The sequence below is a fragment of the Alligator mississippiensis genome, chromosome 4 (assembly GCF_030867095.1).
Source record: "Alligator mississippiensis isolate rAllMis1 chromosome 4, rAllMis1, whole genome shotgun sequence".
Classification (NCBI taxonomy): Eukaryota; Metazoa; Chordata; order Crocodylia; family Alligatoridae; genus Alligator; species Alligator mississippiensis.
Window position 1 is genome coordinate 177,176,777 of NC_081827.1, and position 23,980 is coordinate 177,200,756.

The 23,980-nt window shown below is 45.4% G+C and overlaps 1 protein-coding gene across 1 annotated transcript in view; it reads right to left on the reverse strand.

The window, feature by feature from the left end:
* Positions 1 to 16,518, reverse strand: part of LANCL1 (LanC like glutathione S-transferase 1) — a 30,204-nt gene extending 13,686 nt beyond the window's left edge. Inside the window, exons 1-3 of the mRNA XM_006276651.4 lie at positions 16,451 to 16,518; positions 16,065 to 16,161; positions 11,084 to 11,201 (exon numbers count right to left, since the gene is read on the reverse strand). Coding sequence (XP_006276713.1) covers positions 11,084 to 11,201; positions 16,065 to 16,145 — 199 coding nt within the window. The 5' untranslated portion in view covers positions 16,146 to 16,161; positions 16,451 to 16,518. The remainder of the gene's footprint in view (positions 1 to 11,083; positions 11,202 to 16,064; positions 16,162 to 16,450) is intronic.
* Between the last annotated feature and the right edge of the window lie 7,462 nt (positions 16,519 to 23,980).

The window sequence follows — 23,980 nt, forward strand, 5'->3', positions numbered from 1 at the left end:
AACATAAAAAGCTATTCAAAACCTGCGCAAATGCATTCTTCCTCCGCTAGATCTTTCAAAGGAGGCACCCAGCCACATAAACAATGCTGCTGCTAAAAAGCTGTGTCAGTGATTTTTGCTTTGAGCCCTGATCTGCCCCTCTCTCATCCTGCTCTTGAAGCCTGTTATACATAATTGAGGAGTCATCAGCATGTCCTTATTCAAAAGGTCTGTCACACTAGATAGAGCCTCCCTTCTAAAAACTGGCTAGTTGGAAGGCGTCTTCAAATGGATCCATGGTCTCGGGGCATCCTCAAAGAATATGTATCAGAGAAGCTAGCGGCCTGTATCATTTCCAGAAAATCTCATTTTGCCCTGTACAGTTCACTTTCCATCTCATTAACCATTTCTAAGAAGACACAGGTCCTGTATTTAAGCCTAAATTAATAGAGCCAATCTCTTCAGATTTCGATGCAGTAAGAAAAAAAAAAAAAGGCAGCCTTCAAAATTACTTTCCACTGTACTGGGGACAATTTTAAATTTAGATCATTTTCTCATTTTGCATGGGTAATCTCCAAAGCTTCGTGCTACAGACAATTCAATTTCACATGTATATTAAGGACAAATTTCCATTTCCTGCCGAAGTTAATAACCTTGTCCTCTCTCTGAGCAGTTCAGAGCTAGTATTTCCATAGAGAGAAGCTCAGATGTATAGAACCATTGCTCAAGTTTGTAAGGACAGGACATGAAGCTCTTTTTAAAGGGAAGCCCTTGTATCCTGCCTAGCAAATGTCAAGTGACTCTCCATGATTTAGTTAGCACCTACCACAGCATCTAGGTTTTTAACAGATTTGATACACATTTCAAAAACTCAGAATCTAGAGTTGTTTTAATGTTTAACTTTTTACCTTCTAAGGAGCTTCTAATACCATTGTGTTCTCACTACTCTTTTTATTTATGCAAGTCACATCCTATGAACTGAAATGTAGAAAAATAAAAAGGGATGAAGTCTTGTCATTTTGTTTTCATTCCATCGCTTTCTCCCACTTCTTCCTCTCCTACCATTTACTTTTTCTTTTGGCAAGTCTCATTCCCTCCCAAAACACCAAATCAGTTCCTTAATTTAAACTTTTTTTGCAACGTCTCCAAAGGCTTCAAGCCACAGTTAGGCTCCATCTACACTAAAAAAATTTCCACCACATCTTGAGAAGTGCATGAACATGCATGTGCTCTGGCAGCATGGTGGCAGCAGCGGCATTTCTGGTGGCCAAGGCACCTTGGCCAAATCATGCCTCCCCAAATCATGCAGCAGTTTCTCTAAAACCAAGAGTCACTAGAATTGGATCTAAAATCTACATCCTAGAACTGTCACTACGATAATTTGCATGGGAAGACATATATACTAGGACGGATACATTTGCTGGTAATAGACAAGAAACGATCTTTAAAAAGTGAAGCCATTACATGTACCCTTCCCCCCTCCCCCTAGGGTTTAGTTGGCTAACATTGTATCTCCTGTAACCCAGCTGCATTCCCCTCCTCACCCCCATCCTTCTATTGTTAGTCCCTTGCTCGGGCGCTATGTATTTCCCTACCGGCTTTGTCAGCTTTTTTGGATTCACAATCCTAAACATTTACTAATAAAAGTCAATCTGCTTAATACTGTATTTACTCTAATCCATGACAAGACTTTCTTTCCCATTTGACATGGGAGGGGAAAAAAAAGCCCCTTATCTTGGATTTGCATATGAGGCCGTGGGTGGGGCATGCAGCTGCTGTGGCTTTGGCCGCCAGAGGCTAGAGCCACATCTGTTGCTGTCTCCTCCTCTCTGCCTTCCCCTGCTATTTACCCTTGCTCTGCTTTGATAGCAGTGGCAGCTCTGGTCAGGTCCTGGAGCTGGGGTCAGAGCTGCCATGCTGCCGCCAAGGCTACCAGGCCAGGCTGGGGCCATGCTCTATGCCCTTGACTGGATCGGGCTAGAACCTGTCAGAGTGGAACAAGTGTAAGCCAGGGGTGGTGGGAACAAGGGTGGGGGGGAGCAGGGGTACGGGGCCCACGGCTATGTAAGGGGCAGAAATGGAGGGGAAGACAGGTGACACAGATTAAGCTGCTTGACTCCCAACCACTGCCTGCCCTCCACTGCCTGCTCCCAATTTCCCTGCTGCAGCATTGGTGGAAATGAACTTAAGATGTCCCTCCAGTGATTACATTCTGTACATGGAAAATTATAACAAATTTTCCATGTGTAGAATCTAATTACTGGGGGTCGTCTTACCTTCAGGATCATCTTGAATTCACGTAAATATGGTATTTTAGATGCAGCATGATGTGGATGGAAAACACGGGGCTGGGAGTTGGGTAGTGCTGCCTCACAATCCGAATACTGTCATGCAAACTGTGGGTTCAGGCAAGTCGCTTCGCAGTTCTCTAGGAAAAGAACGCTTAATCTCTGGAACTGGCATAATGTTTAAGAGGTTGGTTTAATATCTGCAATGTGCCTCAAGCACTACATACATGTTATGTGACAACCAGAGGGGGTGGATATTGGAATGAATCACAGCCTTTTCTATCCTTGCACCCTTCCTGCCCCATATACAGTTGAATTGCTCTGAACACAGGTAGCTATATCATACAACCCTGTACCTGCACACAGAGTTCCTGCACAGATGGCAATATATGACCTGCCAGAGCACAGGATTCTCTGGTTTAGTTCTTTTACATAGATTCTCTTAGTATCTCACTTTCATAGTTTTGTCTGGCACCTTTGAGAATGCATTGAGCAATGTGACTAGTATATCACATGTAGCATTTCTTCCCTCCTTTTTCCAGGGTACAAATGTTTGTAGAGAATGTTTTATTTTGGCAGGGCTTTTTCTGGTGGGGGAGATGTTTTCTAAATGCACATAGTTGACAGTGAGGTACACTTTGCATGGCTGCCCAAGACAACCAGCGCTTATGACCCTTGCTTTAGCAACCATGCTGAATCCCTTAAAAATATACTGCCAGAAAGGCTCAAAGAATACAATTTCATCCATGCTTGTTAGTGAGTGGACAAGGAAAAGTTAAATCATTAGGAAGGCGAAAACATTATTTACCCACTGAACTCAAAACTTGTGGAGGAGGAGGAAGGCAGTTTACAACACAGATGATCTCTTGTGTTTGAGGGACAGCACCAAGAGCAGCAACAATAAACCTATGTAAAAGGAAGTTAGGGCAAGAAGTTCATGGTTTTAGTATCGGCTCAGTCTTGGTCTCTGATGAGGCTGCCAATAAGGACCCCAGTGAGACTATGGTATTGCAGGATTCTAGGAACTGAACTGAAATGAACTTGTTTCATAAAGATCACAAACATACCATGAGAAGTGAATTTGTTTTTGATCACTACGACTAAAGACAGACATTCAAAAAGCTGGATCCTGAATTGATTCAATCGTTGCAGGTTAGTCTAACCTGCGTAGATTGCACCAATTTGCAAGTGAACAGACATTCACTTTTGACTCCGGAAATGCAAGCACAGGTCTGCAGTGGCTCAGACCAGAAGCCGGGAGGGTGCGAGAGCAAGCCCTCGGCTGGAGGCCAACTAAGCTGAGGGAAGGGGCATGGCCAGGCCCAGGCAGGCCTGAGTACGATTGGGGAGGGGTTTAAACTTGCACCATGGCCTGCAGGGACCACACCTGGAGTCTGCCTGGAGGGGGAGGGAGGAAGCAGCCCCTATTAGGGGTCCCCCACCCCTGCTCACTCACTGGCTGGCGGCAGGAGCAGGGGTGGGGCCAGGCCCCAGTAGCCTGAAGGGAAGTGGGGGTTTAATCCCCCCACTGCAGGGAGGGGTGGTTCAGGCACCAATAGGCACCACTCATGCACTGGGGCTGCAGCAGCCAGACACCAGTAACCTGAGGGGAAGGGGGGGGGTCATCCCCCCAATTGCAGGAAGCAGTGGCATGGGCACTGACACAGTGCCCTGGGAGGAGTCCATCCGAGGAGTGGCCAGTTGGCCGCAGAGATGGGGCAGGGCGTGGGGATGTGACCTGGCTGTGGGGAGGGGGAGCTAGTTACAGAGCCTGACTCACTGCTGCCTCCTGCTGAGGCAGCACAGCCTGGGCTGGAGCGGCCACATGGGGCAGGGGGCAGTACCCTCCGCCTCCTGCCCCGTGCAGGGGCTGCAGTTTGCAGGCAGGGTGCAGCTGCAGTGCAGCTCCCTGCCCCCCTCCCTCTACCAGCAGCGGTGAAGTGAACCATGGTGCGGGACAGAGGTGAAACACCTGTCACTCGCTGCCTGCTTGCGGTGGCGCCAGGCACTTGGGGCGGGCTGCTGCAGGTCGTGGGCAAGGGCAGTGGCAGGGGGAGGCAATGGACTGCCGCAGCCTGGTCCAGCTCAGAAAGTAAAGGACATGTTGGATGCAGAAACAGGTCAATTTCTCTTTAAGAGACTAGGACTGACTCTGAATTTATATACTGAGGTCATTCTAAGGGAATGACTCTGAATGTATATACTGAGGTTCACTGAATACAAACTGCAACCCAGCTCTGCTACTGGCCTTTTAGGTGATACTGAATAAGTTACTTAACTCAGTTTCTCCATTTGTAAAATGAAGATAAAGATATTTGCTATGTGCTAGCCGAAAAGTGCAGTCTATTATTACTAAAACTGACTGGTTTTCAAAAAAAGCTTATGAAAGAGCACTCTTAACCAAAATTTTTACTAGAGGGTTGTTCAGTTTTTTCAGAGCAACACTCCAAAGACAATCAGGCTCATCCCTTAATGGGTATCCTGGACTGCCTGCTGCCTGTTCAGTTCCAACTTTGCACTTGCCATGGCTGGCAAACACCCAGGGCTGAAAAAAATTCATGAAATTTAAATGGAAAGAAAATTCAACCTGCTTGCTTGTCTCCGATAGGTAACAGGTATCCTGTGGCAGGGGGCTTGAGGAAAGGTCACTGTAGGGTTAGTTAATATTTTCAAAGTGTTTGCAGGGTGTATAGCACAACATGAGAGCGTTACCATGCATGCTGGAGTGAAGGGGAAAACAGCCATTTCAGCTTCACCATGAAGGTGGAAGTCAGTTGAGCACCGTTTTGATCAGGATATAGAAGTAGACCTTCATATAAAGGCAGTAAAAATAAAGTTACAGGTAACTAAACTTTGAAAGAATTTTCTTGTATGTTCAGCATTGCTCACATGAAGTGATCTAAGGCATACTGGACGTAATGGAAAAAACTCTCCCCTGAGTAGGTAGAGATAATACCTTTACAGCATGGGCCTACTCCAAAAATGATTCTAATAGGACATAGAGAAAGATCCATACTTTTGTTTCTGATTGGTCTCCATTTGTTAAAACTTTTGAAATCACACCCCATAGTATTCCAATTATAGTTTATATGGGGTAATATATGATTAGATGTTTTAAGAAATGGCTAATCATCATAGACTGATAAAGAGTGGAACAGGACATTTAGTTGTTTATAACTATAGCATATAATTGGCTACAGCAATGTATTTATAACCATCTATGAAACATATGTCTGCAATGTGCTTATAACATCTATTAACCATTGATTCACCCTTTATGAATGTACCCTTAATATGAAGTGTGATCATGTACGTTTTCTTACAGCCAGCGTTGCAAGGCAACCTATGTTTCAAGAGTTAAGCTGTCAGGAACAAGCGTTCTGTAGACCAAAATGGGTTCCCAGTAACTCCCAGGGTCATAGGGATATAACTGACTGGAATTTAACAAGTGAGTTGTTGATAGGCAAGAAAGAATAGCATCTGGATCTCTCATAGCTGGGTTTGTCAGCTGAGAGACCCAAGTACAGAATTACTATTTTTACACAGAGAAAATATGTACGATAAGATCCTCTTTTTCCTTCATCTGTAGCCCATATGTTTCTATGTCCTCTCCCCTTTCCTGGATTTGCAGGAGTGATCAGTTTCCAACAAATCTATGCATCTGTTATCTCAACGGGGTAGTTTCACTGAACTAGTACAATGGCACATGTTAACTGAGTCAAAAAATATGCTGTGGTGGTAGTGAAGGACAGCTTGGGGGTCAGGGTGTTTATCTAGGTTTAGGAAACCCAGGTTTATTTCCCTGCTGTGCCACTGAGTCCTTGTGTGACCTTGGGCAGGCCACTTAGGCTGAAACAGTTTTGCACACAAGTTGAAACTAAAGGGCTCCTATACATGTACGTGGAGCCTGCTCTGATGTGCTGGAAAGAGCGTGGGAGCAGACTCAATTAATTAAGTCTGTGGGAGCACGAAAACTGACGTGCTCCAGCAGCCTTCCATGTCACGTATATCAGCACTAAAAAAATGGCGGCGGGGCGCTTTGAAATAAAACACGTCTGATGAGCTTTGGTTCAAAGCACCCTGCTGCCATTGTTTCACACTGATGCACGTGATGTGTGGACGCTTTTAATTAGCACAGCTCACTACTTAAAGTGCCTGGCACCATGTTCCACACCACGTGTAAAAATGCCCCAAAAGCCCAGGCTTAGGGGGTCTTTACACTCACTAGTTCCTCCTTATTTCACTTCAGATTTCCAGAGGGGATGAGCTGTTTAGACAGGCACAATTCTAGGAATATCCAGACCTGACCTGAAGTGCCTAACAAAGCCTGCCGAGATCTAGAAACTAGGGGTTAGGTTCTCTTCTGTTAGTCGTCTACCCGGACTTAGGTGTCTTACGCACGATCCTTGTCCACCCTGCTTGAAATTCCTGAAAATCTGTTTATTTCTACTGCACCATCACCCGACCCTTACAACAGAGTACCAGAAAAGCAGTGAGGAGAAGGATCCCCCAACCTCCCCGCCTCCCATTTTTGTATGAGCTGCTTTTTAGACACTCAAGCAAAATGGAATAGAAACAAACTTAAGCACCTCAGCCCACTTCTGTGTCTTACAGCTAAAATAGTGGAGGAACATAAAGGGTCAGATTCTGGAGGTCCTGATCTGCCAGGTGGCCCTTTTCTTTTTAAAAGAAAGTGATGGCACCTATCTTTATATAATAGCCCATGGGTTACTTTACTGCCCCAGGAATGGGAAGTCTGGGTTCAGTGCCATTCTCATTCTGAGTTAAACTAATACCTCACAAGAGAGTACCTGAAACACCAGGATAGAGGCTAAACTATGTGGAGAGCACTCCCCACCCCTTTGGTTGAAAGTATGCACATGTGCAGAGAATTCAGGACTCGTGGACACAGAGGGTTCAAGGAGGAGCCTAACTGTAAGGTAGTGGTCAGAGTACTCAGCTGGGAACAGGGAATGAAAGGTTCTGCTCCTTGGCCTGTGTCTGTATTTAATCCACTAGATCTCGAATATAAAATAGAAAAATTGTCCTTTCTTGTATGCAGCCCTGAGAGCGCATCTGCACCGCAGACGGGAAGCATGACTGTAGCCCAAACAGGTGGGCGGGCACTAGTTTTAATTTAGCCAGCTTCAGTAGCAACAGCAGTTCTAATGTGGTAATGCAGACTTTTGTGCAAGGCTGCACTGGCCTGCTGGGGAGGCTGGTTACGTGCCCTGATTGCTAGCCTCTGCCTAAGTTTAAGTTACATTAAAGCTATAGCAGGGAAGCCTACCTGTGCCGTCATCACCCACTCTAAATTTTGCTGTGCCTCAGTTCCTCAACTGGAGAGTGGAGCGAGCAATATCGCACTAAATCACTGGGGAGTCGCATCACCTACATTACTGTAACCTGAGCATCCTGCATTTTGTTAAGACTGAGAGCATTCCCAGCCATGCCTTTTTATCTTCCTCTCCATTTTGGACCAGTTAACATAAAAACTGATAAGGGCAACATAGGGCGGCTCCTGGTTTGTGAATGCTGCCAGGCTTTAAGCACCCAGGAATTCAATGGCCTCAGGACTTGACTGCCTGGGGAACTCTGCTGGTGAAAATGTTAGGTGTCTCCAGGCTTAGGCCACAGCCTACAAGCAGTTCTAACGATCTAACTTTTGGACTTCGGCACCCAATACCCTTTGAGTCTAGCTTTCTATCCCCAGTCAAAGCTAGTTATACAGAAATACTTGACTCTTCCCTCCGTTACCTGGTTAGTCAACAAAACTAGTCTTTGACACTCAAATCCAATCACTTTCTACCTTATGAAAGCCCACATCATTATCCATGCACTATTTCAGAGCCTACAAGGATCATCTTGGTGGTCAGCCTTTCTCCAAATCATGTGCCCCCCCTCACGTTCTCCAAATCATGTACTTCTCTACTCCCTCGCTGCCAGAAAGTTTCAAATGTTAGTTACTACAGAGAAGCAAGGGTCTTTTTTATATCTTTTATCAGACCAACTGTATAGTTGGGAGATGTTAAACAAGCTTTCAGGCAAAAAGTGCCATTCTTCAGGTCTCTTGCTTCTCGCTTATTTTCTAGACCATCATGCCTACAACAATACTCCAAACCTACTAGTAACTACAGAAGCACTTCTGTGTTTGATACAAAATCCCAAGCCACTATTTATGGGAAGACTCACTGCCTGGTAGCACACAATACAGCTTCTTTCCATACCCAGCTCACCAGCTTATCCTACTAACTATATACTTCATCAAGAGGACACATGGCTCTCTACATGTTGTTTGTTTCAGAAGAGCTCAGAGTCCCTCAGGCATCTAAGAAGCATATGATAAATTGGCAAGACAAACCAGCACGTATATTTTCTGAGCTGGAGAGTAAATAACTCCTTGAAAACCATAATAATAGCTTGGAAAGGTCAGTATGTAAATTACTACTGTCCTGGGGCTGCAGTAACTTAACCTCGTTTTCTAAAACATTGCCTAACATCTTGAAACACATGCATTTGCAAGGATCGTGAATTTCTGCACTATCATCTCCCTGTTCTGCAAGGACCTGATGTCCCTTTTATGAGCTTTTCTTGGCATACACAGAGGAGCTGACCATTTCTGTATAGGACACAAGCTGCAAATCTCTTAAGGCCAGTTTTCCCTGTTCCATTTCAATTTACAGCTTACGCCCCTAGGCAGGGAGAGACAGCCTAGTCCAGTGGGCAGTGCAATGGGTTAATTAAAATCTGTTTTGAAAGTACTACAATTCAAGGTCCACGCAGGGATCTGAATCAATTTATTGGTTGGCTCACAGCAGTTCACCTTAGGCTAGTAGCAACGTACCAATGCAAATTAAGCAGATATAAGTCAGGCTTTCAATTTAACTGTCTACACAGTGTATTGTACCATCTTAGCTAACCTGGTTAAGAAACTTCTAACTGAAACTGTAACATCCACATCTACAGAGCGGTGGTGAGGCCTCTTAGTCTGAAGTCAGTCAAAAAGCAGGGTAGATACGCATCTTTATAAGACAACAAAGATACATATGTAAAGCACAAAGTTTTATGAACCCAATTTCACAATGCAGTGACTTTGGGTGCACAAAAGCTTGTGCTTTATATATAAAATAGTATTTAGTTGATCTCCATCTATAAACCAATATTGTGTTTTTGTGCAGTGCCCTGATCTCTGGGGATGGTGGAAAATATTGGAATAGAATTTAAGAATGTATTCCAAGGGTCCTCCTGTTCATTAATCTGGATGGACTTGACATTGAGTACCAGCAAATTTTAAAATTCTCTTAGAAACGGTAAAAATATTGAAGACCCTCCTCCTCTTAAAATGTCTTGGCATGGGACTTCCCTGGAGGTCAGTGGATCAGATTCCTGAAAGAATCTATGGAAAGTGCTATGGACAGAGAGCACATCGCAAATCAAATGCCAGCATATGCCATGTATTACTAGGCATAATGTAGTATGCTCAAGTGTACAACACTTTAAAGAGAGAATTTTCACTGAGAGCACCATGGCTATTCATTTCAAATATCTTTTATTAGCAGCCACTAGAGTGCCGATTGATTTCAGACTGCTGGGTGATGATTTACATGAGAAGATACTCAACAAGCCTTTTCTACATAAGCAATTAAGAGGAAAAGCTGCTGCCTTGGCTCAATTAATTTTCTCTCTGGAAACTACATTGAATAAATTAATACAGCTAGGATTAGAAGGGGGAAATGTATACAGAGTAATATCTGCATACTCTGTTTCTCTGGCTGTGACCTGCAAGAAACCATTCATAGGCTTATCCTAAATTCGAATCCTGTTAGGCCAGGCAAGGAGGTTCTGTAGCTAAAAGGAATGGCCATGGGTTGGGGGGGAGAGGGGATGGTAACAGGGATGGAAGAAACTCTTTGAAGCAATTCCTTTCCAAATAAAATTGGTGGAAATTTTACCCTTTGCTTTACTCATCACTTCATTGCTGTAGTCAAAGCTTATACAAAGCTTCTTATGGCTACTCTTGGCTTCCTCCCAAAGGCAGTTGGAATTTCACCAATGTAAGCTAATTCCTGCCTGCTTTACCTACCTAACTTTTCCTGCTATAGACAGAATATAGTGTATTTATAGGGGACACAGCTGTGGACTGTAGAAATGGAAGCTTTAGTATGCTGGCCCATATATGGTACAGTCTAAACTGGAGGAATCACCTACAGTGGTCCAGTAATTCAGCAGAATGGATCAAGAGCATACCCAGCATTGTAGCTCAATGCCACACAAGCCTTGTGTCTGCAACCTGAATTCAGCTGCCAGAAACCAGGAGGAATGGTGAGAGGAATCAGACATAGGCGATGTTTAGGGGAGGCACTGGGGGGCATGTGCCCCCCCCCCCTAAAATTGGCCCTTGCCGGCTGGGGAGTACTGGCTGGTGCTCCCCTGAGAAGTGCCAGTGGCACTTTCGGTTTGCTGTCCCCTGCTCACCCTTCCCCATTTAGTGACTGGCTGCAAGCGCCAGCAGCACTTGTGGATTGCTGCCACTTCTGGTTGCTGGGGCACCTCCCCATTGGCGATCAGCAGCTGGTGCTCCCCCAGAGCCAGGAGGCACCAGTTGCCCATGGAATCAGATGATGTCTCCTGCTGCAAGGTGTCATGGCTTGTATCAGTTAGAAACAACACTTCTTTGTCATTAAAAGCTTCCTATTTTTTTTTTAAAGAGAATTCAGCATCTGATTCAGCCTAACCTAGAAGGCAGCTTACAAACAGCCTTGCTCTGTTTTGAACAGATGGCTAGTTCAAATGTCCTTGTTGCTGCATTGCCCTACCTGCCCAGCCAGTATACGCAGTGCAGTCCCTGGGGTCGGCAGATTTCAGGCCTCTCTCCATCTGCTGGAGCAGCTCCCTGATCTTGTTGTTCAGACGCTGAGTGAACTCAGGAGTCAGCTGTGGATAGCAAACAAATAACATAAATAAGTAAATATCAGCAAACAGATTGGGTGAGGACTCATTCAATCATTGAATGTGCCTGGAGGAATGAAGGGTTTACATTGGGGGGCCTGGGCGTCTCCGAGATCAAGCACAGCCAGAAATGCTGTTTTCCATGTTCAGCTAGCTGCTGCTATATCTAGGAAGGGCTAACTGGAATATAAACCACTTATTTCAGGAAGGCCTTCCTGCCACAGCCCCAGTGTGCCACCTGGGTTTAGTGCCTGTAACCATCTTGCCCAGTGGCTAAGTTCAGAGGCCAACACTCCAGAAAGGACCACCACTGAGCTCCAGCCTGCTTGCATGACTCCACAGTTCTGGTTGACTAGTCAGATTTACTGTCTCTTAAAGGGATGAAAATGCAAGGGAGAGTGAGGCGTTTTAATTTACTCCCTCTGTTTGTGAGGTGCTATACCCGTGATTGAAAGCCACCTGCATGAAGATCTTAATGGCTGGCATTGTAAGTGGCAGTGCAGTGTGATAGGCTCGATCTTCCTCTCAGACAGTGCAGTTCCACTGGCATCAGTGGAGTTACTTCCAATACGCACCAGTGTAAGATACGATCTTAAGGATTCAGGCCCTACCAAATTTAACAAAAAGCAACATGGTTAAGAAGAGGCTTTGGGCACACTTGTATAATGCTGCTGAACACATCCTTTTTTCCCCCTCTTTCTGCTTACTGATTCACTTGAATCATTTTGCCAGATTTTTCGTATAAAGTGTGTTTATGCTACTAAATCTGTGATGCAAAGGAGGATATGAACTGTTCTCTGAGCTGGATTTTTCAAAAGGCCTAAGTACCCAACATCCTTTCCTGCCCAGGGCAGGGGGTCGGACTTGATGATCTACTTAGGTCCCTTCTGACGCTACCAACTATGAAACTATGAAACTGGGCTAGGACTTAAGACAGTCCCCAAACCCACATCTCTGGCAATGGTCTTGAGCAAATGGCTGACTCTTGTGCTTTAGTTTCTCCCATCTGTATAATGAGGATAATGCGATTGTTATTTGTTGTAAAGCACTTTGGGATTCATGACTGAAAAATGCTATATAAGAGCAAAGCTTTACTATGTATGGGAGTTAGAGACCTGGTTCTTGTTGAATTGAATAGACAACTAACTGGTACCTAGTTTCCTCAAAGTTTTGGCCAAAGAGAGGAGGCCAAGCTTATTAGGTAATTCTGGTCAAATCCTTGTGATCCAGGAAGTCTCTGCAACACCCAGAAGCCAGTACCCACTAATGAAATGCTTCTTGCCACCATCTTATGTAGCAGGGATCCTCCCCTTTTCAACCTTTCATAGCCAGCCTCCCTGTATTTTAATATTGTTAAAAAACATGCTAGGTAATGTTAAAAAAAACCCCTAGGTAATGATTTTTTTAAAACCTAATATTCATCAAGGGACATGATTTTCCAAGCAGCTGTATTTTCTTACATGAACTGTAACATTTTATTTATTCCCCTACAGGCAAATTTTAATTGCTTTGTCCTAGGGAAAAAAAAGTTAATGAAACCAAGCAGCAGGCTGGAAAAAAATAAATTAATTTGTAGATCCTGTTACATGCTCACAAATATGACTACAGTCCATTCAGAGCAACAGCAAGTTCACTGACTCTTGAACTACTATAGTTGACTGAACGTACCTGTAACATAAGATTTCTCAGGCCTAGGAAATGGCTTCATATCATAACACTTAAATATCTACCATACTGTACAGATGCATGCACTCTGTTTAATTTGAACAGAATCCATTAATGAGTAAAGGATCTTAAGCAAAAGCATAAGGCAGAGGGCAGCAACTTACAAATGCAGGCCAGAGCCACTGGATCTGGCCTTTGGAGCCTGGCTTTCTCTTTGCCTGTACCTGTGCTGGTCCTGCACAGCCAGGGGCTGCCAGAAGCTGTGCCCACACTGTCACCGCTTCTCCCAGCTCCTTGGCTCCCTGCTCCTTCCAGCTGGTGGGAAACTGAGCTGGGGCTGGGCAGTTTCCAGCTGTACCTACGCTGCTGTTGCTTCTCACTCTCCCATCTTGGTGGCAGTACAGTGCAGCTTCCAGCCAGTGGGGACCTGAGCTGGGGCTAGCCAGCTTCTAGCTGTGTCCACTCTGCCACCGGAAGAGTTTAAGAGGGGGCACAGGGAGAAGTGGCAGCAGTGTTGACATATCTTCCAGCTGCTCAGCCCTGGTACAACTCCGCACCAGATGAAAACTGTGCCTGGACAGCAGCCTGGAAGTGGGGGATGGGGAGAAGCAGTGATGGCATGGGCACATCTCCCAGCTCTCCGGCTCCAGTGCAGCTTCTCTCTAGCTGGAAGCTGCATTCGTGTCCAAACTGGGGAGCTGGCAAAAGGGGCAGTGGTGCCACCACAGCTCCCAGCTTTCAGGTTCCAGCATGGGTGTGGGCAAACCCCCTTTACTAATGACGTGTTGCCAATGCCATCTGGCCTGCACTGCACTGGAGCCAAGTTGTTCCAGCTTGCGGCTTACGAAGATTGCCAGTCCCTAGCATAGGGTTTTGTTTCCACATTCAAGGTGGAAAATGTAGTTAGGAGTTCACATGCAACAGAATGACTCATGTCAGGTCTGGTTGTGGGTATATGTACAGATCCCTTCCATATGCCTTGTCGGGAGAGTACAATGAGGGCAGAAAGCAAGTGCCTTTTGGGGTTCTTTTTTTGGGGATGTATATAGTTAATAGAGTTGACTGTGTGACCTGGAAGAGCGTATTATTAAATGGCATGCCATAAGCAGTCACACACTACTAAATTGAAGAGGCTGGAAAAAGAAATCTGCAGTTTAGTAGATCCCACTAGCATATCTTATTTAATATACACACACACACACACACACACACACACACACACACACACTGTGAACTCTTTTACATATGTATATTTTGTGTAATCTGCCATGGCAGTAACTTAGAGGCTGCAATACATTTAGTTGTTGTTTAGGTTAATACATTAAAGAGGGCACATCTCCCAGGTCCTGTTCCCTGAGCTTAAAGATTCTGAACTAGTTCTGCTTGTTTGATTCCATTTTCCAGAGCCTGTCATGAGAAGTATTTTGTGCAATAAATTGTGATTATTGTTTTTGCTCCAGGGAATGTGGTTAAGACACCCAAGATCTGTTCTGTTTTATGTATGGCCAAAGACTCTTTTATTTGCTTCTAAAAGAAAAAGCAGAGAAAAGAACGCAGTGACTCAGAACTGACTCAGTAGGATGAGACTCTAAAAGCAGATCTCAATGAAAGAGTGCAAGATAAAAACCTCAGGTGATAACTGCATCAAAATGAGGTAAAACACCACCATCCAATGACTGTCCTCAAATAAAAAAAAAGGTCAGAGCTTTTAAGGTGCTCCTTACATCTGACAAGACAGTGGATGTGTTGCACCTTCTGGGATTATTCCTATGGTGGTCCAGGTCTTGCCTCCTTGAAGCTGAGAATCTGCAAATCTCTTCTTATTTTTCAAAGCAAAGCAGAAACTACCAGGGCTCAGATCATCTCTAACTTGTACCTACTACATGCTAGGGCATGTTTCCCTGGCTCTGAGATGCATGCCTCAGAAATGCTAGTCTGAACAGGTGGGCATGAAGGTGCCAAAATGAACAGTACTACTCTGGTCTTGGATGCATCGTATCAGCAAAATACTTAGCACTTACCCAGGACACCTGGCTTTCAAAGAGCTTTACAAAGCTCCTTATGTTTTGCAGCAGCCCTGCATAATGCAGCTTTATTTTAGCAATAGACACACCAAAGCTGAGAGGTTAAGTGATGTGCCCAAGGCCACAGAGTTGCTGATAAGAGTTTGGAGCTCCCAGGCATCTTCTCAGACTACCCCTCTCGCCAAAGGACTGTGGATCCTTTCGTTTCCCCTTTCCAGAGATTATAATAAAATGCACTTTAGCTCCAACCTATATACAAGCATCTCCTGGAAGATGTAGGCACAGAAGCTATGCAGTTTTTTGGGTTTTTTTTAATTAAGACCTCTTGAACACACATAAAGTTAGTTTTGGAGAGAAGGTCAGCATTATTCCAATCTGTACATGTCTGGAGCAGCTGCCTCTCCTATTAAAACTCCTTCAGCAAGTGGCAGTGGAAAATCAGAAGTTTTGTTTCTTATTTATTCAGTCTCAGACTAAAATGAAGTCATAATCCTGTTTGCAATGTCATCGATAGCTGCTTTGCAAATTGGTTCTCTCTCCATATGCATTAACTTCTTTAAACTGTTTATACATCCTTTTAAAGAAAAATCCCCCAAGAGTCTGTCTGCAACATGTGCTATCTACCACGCACCTCTGCTGGCACGGTACATGCTACATGGACTGGATTTTTCTTCTTCATTCAAACCTCTGATTAGTGTTGAGATGTGCCCTTTACCTTCTGACCCTGTAAAACACCAGCGTTTACCCTGGCTTATGCCTTTGTACATCTAAACCAGAAGCCATTGAAATTTTTAGTTGCTATAAGGGATCATAAAAGGTAAAAAAAAACAACCCCAAAACTGTCCTGTAGAAAAACAGACAAGGCAGAAGTGCACAGACAAGGCAGCAACCCCTCTTTGCACGCTCAAACCCAGGAGAGTCCCAAGGAAGTGGAGCCATGAGGTCGGACAGCTATCATACAATGGACAGCATGGGCATGGACACTTTGAATTATGTCAGCAGTGTGCAGAGCGGTGTGGAAAGGCAGCATGCTGGGAATCAGTGCCACCCCATGTCAAAAGAAGGAAAGAAAAATTAAGCTCCAACAGACTCTAGCTACTTGTTTAGAAAGAAATACTACAGCAATCTCAAATTAAATCTCTTATGGCCCCCAACTCACCCGCCCTGAAGAGTCAAAGTATCCCGTAGCCAGAGACTTGTCGTAGTCTGCAAAGGGATTCGGTAAGGCCCTTTGGGCCATTATGGCAACAGCAATGCTGCAAGAAAGTGCAAAGAAGAAAGCCTTGTGAGCCAGTTACTTGGCAGCTGCTGCTGTTGCAGCAACACCCCCTCAGATCCCAGGAACTGCAGAGCACACAGGCCAGATGGTGCAGCAGCATATTGCACCCACACCTGCCAGGCAGGGCAAGACCCCAGGGCTCTAGCAAAGCACTTTCATCCGGCACAAGGAGCTCCCAGCCCCCCCCCCCCCCCTGCTAAAATGCAACCCCTCAGCCCCCTCCAAAATCCCAGGGAATCGTGCAAATCAGACATTTCCCCCCTCACCCTGCAGCTGAGATAACAACAAGCAGAAAGCTGAGTTTTCCACCTCCTACTTCCTGCTGCTGCAGACCAATGAGAGCTGTGCAGGGCCTGAAGCCCCAGGCACACACCCCTCCAGTTTCTTAAAGAGACCGTCCGCGAATGCTGCTTTGCAGGGCATTTTCATGCTCACCCCAACCTTGGTGCAGTGTTCCAAGTCCTGAGCTCATCCAAGAAGCCGAGCCCAAGGTTCTGGCTCTCGTGTACTTCCCCTAGGACATTTTGTTTTGCAGAGTGAATTTTATTTTTAAAGATAGGGCAAGAATTATTCATCTCAAATTACTGAGAGCACAAAACAATATATTGATCATTTAGGAAATGACCAGCCTAACCTTCAGGTCATGGGCAGAAGACTCTTTACTGTTATTTATGAGAATACAGGACTGTCCATTTTAAAGGGTTTTAAAGTTTCTTTTTAATTATTATTATAATTATTATTATCATCAAGGTGTGAATTACACTCCAACTCTGGGGGGGGGGGTCTGTCAGTAGCAGCTGGAAGGAGCCGCTGCCACCGCTACTGCTGCCACCTGAGCGGCTTAGAAAGGCATGGGGTGAGAGTCTTATGAGGGACTCTCATATCTTATGAAGGGCTCAGTTCCCCTCACCGAATCCCCCCGTATTTCAATCCCTGATTATCATCATCAACATGGATTACACTACCCTCAACTGAGACCCTTATTACTCTGTGCTGTGGGACCATTGTGCTAGGCACTGTACGTACAGTCCCAAAGAACAAAGGTGGGAAAGGGAAACCGAGGAACTGGGAAGTGAGATGGTTTTCCCCAAGGTCATACAGCAGGCTGGTGGCAAAACCAGGAACAGGAGAAAATATAGGCAGTTGCATTGAATGTGACAATAACTTATTTGGTGGATGTTTGGGCCTCATCTATTTGCTGCTTTCTGCTCTGGCACACCAGGCCACTAGGACTGTCTAATGATGCATCCTGTGCTAAGAGAAACAGATTTTGCACAAAGCATGAGTGCATCTTGTCAGGTGTTGTCAGATGGGGGTTTGGCAAATGGGAAAGTAAGGAGGAGGCAGCTTAGTACAGAGTCTGCAGGAGCTTTTTGACACTTTGAAGCAGTGATTTGGGGTGCTTGATGCTAGCCTTTGTGCAAAGGGAATGGCAGATGAAAGAGGAGGAGGTGAGAGGAGCTTGTCATTGGGGAAGTACCATATTGAGTCACTGGAGTTAGTGGATACCTGCATCACCCTGATTCAGATTAAGCAATGAGCCAGGAAACCGTGGCCATTTCTCCTGGAACTCCTGTGTAGCAGAACCGTATTGCACCTCTCCCCTGGGAACTCCCCCCTAGGCATCTCTTCCCTAGCTTTGGCCCTCTCATTTCTTCCTCCAGTGACCCTTAGGAAACCCACACTGAGTGAAGGTCTTTTTCTCCCCTTTATGGCTTGTGCAATATGAGAATAAACACCAGATATTGCACCAGCTTTTAGCTCAAGCAGTTTTAATTTCACCATCAAGCCTTGCTTCAAGCCACCAAACCCACAGTTTGAGTGGGATCCTTTGGCATAACATCTCCTAGAATCCCCTTCATAAACCTGTCTGTTCATAGCAGTGTGTGAGTGTAGACAACATGAAGAACACCTTGATAACAGAAATGTGTAATACTGTTTGTAAAATATTCGGATTGTTGTTATGCTTTACAGATACCTTTCTGAGTTGAGGTCTGGCACTTGCCAATCCGTCTGGCCAGTTATGTAGTGCCCATCTCAACAGTTTTTGAACATCAGGACCCAGGTGTGTGTGTGTGTCCCTCCAACTTGGCCTGTGTTCAGTGAAGAAAACACCAACTGAAGCGTACCAGTTTGGAGCAATTAGGTTGATCCTGCCTTGGATAAAATAACCTCTTCCAATCCCTCTTTCTAAAATTCCATAATTGTAAGAGTTCCAGTAAACCCTTTTATTGCCATTGATGAAGAACACAGAAGAGAATAAATGAGGCTACTTCTCTCATGTTTTATGGGATTACAGTGTATTATAAATTCCAGTTTTCTGACTACTTGTCCTTTTTGTCCTCTTCTTCGTTATAATTTATATAATGAAAGATCAAAGAATGAAATTTATTCAAGGAGGCAGTGGAGAAAAACACAGTAACCTTCAGTTCCGACTGCACTTCTACTCAGCGCTTCCTACAGCACCAAGTTCTGGTTCTCTAATCTGCAGATCTTGCCATTACTGCATTAAATTCAGGAGAGGCAGATGAGCAATACATTGCTAGCATTCAGGCTAGTGTGCACAGTAGCAGTCAAAATATTGAAACTGTTGCTAAAAACAAAAATTAAGAGACCCCCATATTATTGTCCCCTGATAAAATTATACTCTTCTCTTTAATACAAAACACAAAATTTCATTTTCAGAAGCTTTTAGTCCCTTCTCCTTCTCCTATTCCTTTAAGAAAATTAAAGTCAATGATCCTTTTCTCAAATTATCATCTTTACTGTCATCTTTCCCCTTCTCTCACACAAGAGAGTCTAGTTCAACATATTTCTGTTGAAAGGGGCAAGGTCAGTTTAGTTCAGCCCACTATGGATCTGTCAGTGCTCAAGAAAATGTAGGAGCTTCCTCCTGACCGTGTCATCTGGCAGGTCAAGAAAGTGCCTTGATATTGTTGCCCAATAGTTTTCCCAAAGCCACAGGCTAAAGACACTGGGGACAAACAGAAATCATCACAAGACGGAGAAGTTGCCATTGTATTATCCTTAGAGTCCCAGCCATTTTGGCTCTTTTAATAAAAAGGTTAACAATGCAATTTTATTTATAGACCAGGCCATCCAGTTGTCACCGTCCCAGTGAAGTGATAAGGGAGTCCCAGTAGCATGCGACTGTCTACGACCGTCAACAACTGACAAGACATCAGAATGACTTCTTCCCAGTGCAAATGATGCTAAACAGAGAATTGTTTTGATCTTACTCCTGTATGTCCAGCTGGCTTCCAGCAGATAATCATCATATCAGGAATATTCCTGTTTTTATTAATTAACCCCAAAAAAATGCAACTTAGAAGACTTACTCTGATCTGTTCAAATACCTCAGCATCTGAGGATAGCCTCTCTTTTTTTTTTTTTTGGCCCATAAAGGTATCTTTCTCAGGGAAAAATACATAAGATAATATAACAAAACTATGGTTATTAGGGCATTTTTCACCGTGCAGCACAATATTTTACTGTGTAGTACACTGTGACCATTCATAGCAACAGTGGGTATAAAACACAGCATCTCCTTTTCCAAAAACGTGGGGCACCACTATGGCTAAGTACAGACAGTCAAAAAACCTGAGGCTGAATTGATTCAATCATTGCCGGTTTCTCTAAACTGTCTAGATTGAGCTGATAAGCAAGTGAACTTATGTTCACTCTTCAAACTGGAAAGGCAATCAGACCCCTGCAGTGGCCCATATCAGTAGAGCTTGCCTCCCAGCCTTGTGGCCTCTGCAGAGAGCCTGGCGATTTCCCCCAGACATACCCTCTCCTCAGCTGCTGGCTGCTAATGAGCAGGCATGGGGGGAACCCCCCTCAACCTCCCTCCCAAGGTCTCCCAGGCACAGGGGCAGGGGGAAGGCCCTGTGGGGCATTTCTCCCTCTCTCCCCATGCCCAGAGTTGGGCAAATCCCCTAGTCATGCCCTCTTCGCAACCGCAGGCAAGCAGAGGAGCCAGTGCGAGGGAAACCCTCTCATCAGATCACCAGCTGGGGTCTCCCTGGTGCAGAGGGAAGGGAGGAAGCCCCCATTGGGGCATTTCTCCCTCCCCCCCATTCCTTTCCAACCCAGAGCTGGTGTCCCCTCCTTGGCCAGCTGGGCAGCAGGGGTTGGGAGGGAGGGAATGCACCCCCACCTGGCTCCAGACCTCCGGCTGGGCTGTGCCTGTCATGGGGCGGGGGTGGTGGGGAACCTTGCAGTGGGGGCTTTACTTCCTGCACCAGAGCTGGGAGCCAGGCCAATCACCCAGCCATATCCCCTCTGGACCCCAGCCAGGCTATGCCCAGTGCAGGCAGGTGGGAAACCCACAGTAGGAGCTTCACTCCCCACACCTGAGCTAGAAGCTGGGAGCTAGGCTGATCACCTGGCCATGTCCCTTCCTGCACTGGCAGGCCAGCTGAGGAAGGAGTGGTGGGAAAAAAACAGCCCCCACCCTGGTTGTGGACCCCCAGCTGAGCTGTGACTGGGGTGAGCAAGGGATGGGGAGGTTTCCCCGCATGCTTCCTCCTTAGCCTGGCTCTCAGCTTCCAGCTCGGGCGGGGGGAGTAAACCCTCTGCTGCAGGCTTCCCCCTTGCCTGTGCTGAGCACAGCCTGGCTGGGGTCCGGAGCCGGGTGGATGGGAAGCTCACAGTGAGGGTTTTACTCCCCCTGCCTGAGTTGGAAGCTGGGTTGATCTCCTGGCCATGCCCTTCCTGGGCTGGCAGGCTGGCTGAGGAGAGAGTAGGGTGGGAAATACACACCCCACTCCACCCAGCTCTGGACCCCCAAGGGTCTGTACTTGACACAGGCTGGGGAATAGCCAGGCTTTACTCCCTCTGCCACAGCTGGAAGCCAGGAACCAAGCTGAGCACCTGGCCATGCCCCCTCCTGGGCTCAGCTTGGTTCCTGGCTTCCAGCTGTGGCAGAGGGAGTAAAGCCTGGCCATGCCCCCTCCTGGGCCAGCAGCTGGCTGAGAAGTAGGTGGGGAATGTCCCCTGTCATCGCTCTCCCCCACCTCAGCCTGGCTTGGACCCCTCTTGGGCTGTGCAGGGGGTGGGTGGTAAGCCCACAGTGGGGGCTTTACTCCCCCTGCCTGTGCTGGGAGCCAGGCTGATTGCCCCTGGCTGAGAAAGGGGCAGAGGTAGGGGAAATTGGCCTGGCTCCCAGCTGTGGGGGATGGAAAAGCCCCCACTGACTGCTAGGGGCAGGCTCAGCCCTGCTCCACTAGAGCAGAGAGCACAGCCCAGGGCTGCACAGCATCCTGGGATGCTGAAGGTTTGCAAGTTAACCTGAACCAGGAGGGGATCTGGAACTGAAGTTCCATACACTGGTTTGAGCTAAATCAATTAAGTCTGATAGTACATCCATCCAGGTTAATTTTAAATCAGTTCCAGCCCTTTTGAAAGCAGTTTAAGTACATTGAACTTCTGTCCTGTTACAGGGTGCAACCTGTGGATGAATGAAACAACTGTTGGGACCTGCGCAGCAGAGCCAGACTCAGTAGAAGACCACTGGCTACCCATCCATCGGTGGCCCTAAGAACTGATGCGGCAGTCCACAGCCATGAGATCATCAAATAGCCCCATGAGAGGGCAAGGAGAATCTCCATTAGTTTTTAGCAGTATGGGACCTGTGAAACACAGTTGAGTTGTCAAGATTTTATCATGTAGCAGGAATGCCATACCTACCCTTCCCCCATACCTCTACATACATAATCCTAGCTAGTTAATCATAACATCTAAGTGTTCTATTGAATCTTTTAATTTTGTTCCAATATCTCTGCTTTGAAATGAACTATCCTGCTCCAAAACACTTCATTCAACTCTTTCTGGAGACAGGTATTTCTAAAGGTGTCATTTTTAACATAGTTTGACTCTTTTGTTCCCCACTTCTGAAGTGCTGCTTTTTTCTCCCCCACTTTCTTCATTCTTGCTTTCCTATTTGAACTTCAGACAGGGTAGAGCAAGGGTGTGAAGTTTCCAAACCATATTCATTAGCTTCTCTTTTTACATGATTTATTCAGCAACATAGCTGAAGATATTAAATGCATAGGCTTGAAGCCCAAAGTGGGCTTCTGAGATCAAAGTCTAAAGCACATCTTATTCCCCTAAAAAAATATGCAATTTTGTTATATAACTATGTATGAAACAGTGATAATTTAAGAATCTTTGGTCTTCTTAATATTAGAGTTGGGTTGCTGTATCTGATCTTGGTCAAAACTTTTAACAGGTATTAAGACTGAAAATCATAGTGCAGTTCTGAAAATAAAAAGGAGTTTGTTGTGGGAAGGGCAAGGGTCATAGAATCAGCATGGGACCGATACAGCTTTTTGTTTGAAAGGAACAGAAAATCTTGTATTTTATTAGATGCTTCACTCTAGTTTGGAAGAGGCAGGAATTCATGGAGACCACTGGCTACGCTGAATTGAGTAGCCATGCATACTGACCTAGCTACATTGCAGTTAAAGGTGTACTTACAGCATGTCAAGGCATATCTGCACCCGACTTAATCCAGCTGGTAACAATGCAGTAAAGACACAGCAGGAAGCTTTAGCATGAGTTGACTAGGGTCTAAGGAGGGCTCTTGTACTCTGGATTGAAGCCTATGCCGACTCATCTGCACTGATATTGGTACCTCGGCTAGCTAGATTAATGTTGGCAAAGGCATGGTAATATGTACTACAATCACTGTGCATGTAGACCCATACAACAGCTGCCAAATATTTATTAGCCATCATGCAGTTCAGCCACTAGATGTCCTTGTGTCACAATGAGGACTTCAAGAGAAAAGTCTTCATTCTCTGCATACCTATCCAGATGGAAAACAATTGGTTACATACAGTTGCTCTCTCCAAGAAATATCTCCTCTCAGTGATGGATTGTGGCATCACATTTTGGAATATAGGTGATTCTTTTGGGCCACATATATGTTTGGTGGGACTCCAGATAAGTCAGTATTGCTGGTATCTCAGCTATTTTTCTACATGTAGATAGTTATAAATCTGCCATCATCTATGTCAAATCATATGCAATACCAGCTGATCCAGAACTCCCATGATATCTTGACACAATAAAAGTAGAGGAGAGGAGACTTAAAAGGAAGCTAGAGAGTATATGCGAGTAAAGGCAAGAGGTTGAAGGCAGAATCCTGAGGAAAGACTTCACTTTGAGAGGTGGACCAAGATGCCCCTTGTATCTGGCACGGCTAGTGGCAGCCACAGAAGGAAGATACAGGAGTTATAAGACTTTGTCATTGTCCTTCCCCTGGATAGGACATCTCTCTCTTATCTTGTTGCCATTATTAAAGGTATTGTACTTAAAATATTAGCACCTTTTATTTTAGTAGTACTGAAAATGAGTTCTGTTCCTTATCATGTTCAAGTGTTTCTGGAAACCTGAAATCTAGTTCTTAGACAGTCAGTGTTGGCTACTAAGTTCCTGGTACACCCAGCAGGCTACCAAATATTCAGGGGTGTGCTATGCCACCACACTCTGCTGTGCCCTTCAGTGGGGTCTGTTATAATATCTTTGGATTTATACCATATCCATCACCACAGATTTGGAATCCCCCAGGCTCTGCTTTGATTAAGTATATAGCCTAAGACCAGAGGGCTGCCAGTCTGGGATGTTTCATACATCAGAGTTTCTGTTGCTCTTTTCCTTCAGAACATTTTTTCCCCCCCCTTGTAGTCTGGGTGTTTCTGCTCTGTGTTCTCCCTCTGGATGTCTTTCTGTGCTCTGTGACTTCACTGACATTACTCCAAGCCTTTGCTCACTCCCATCAATTTCCTTGG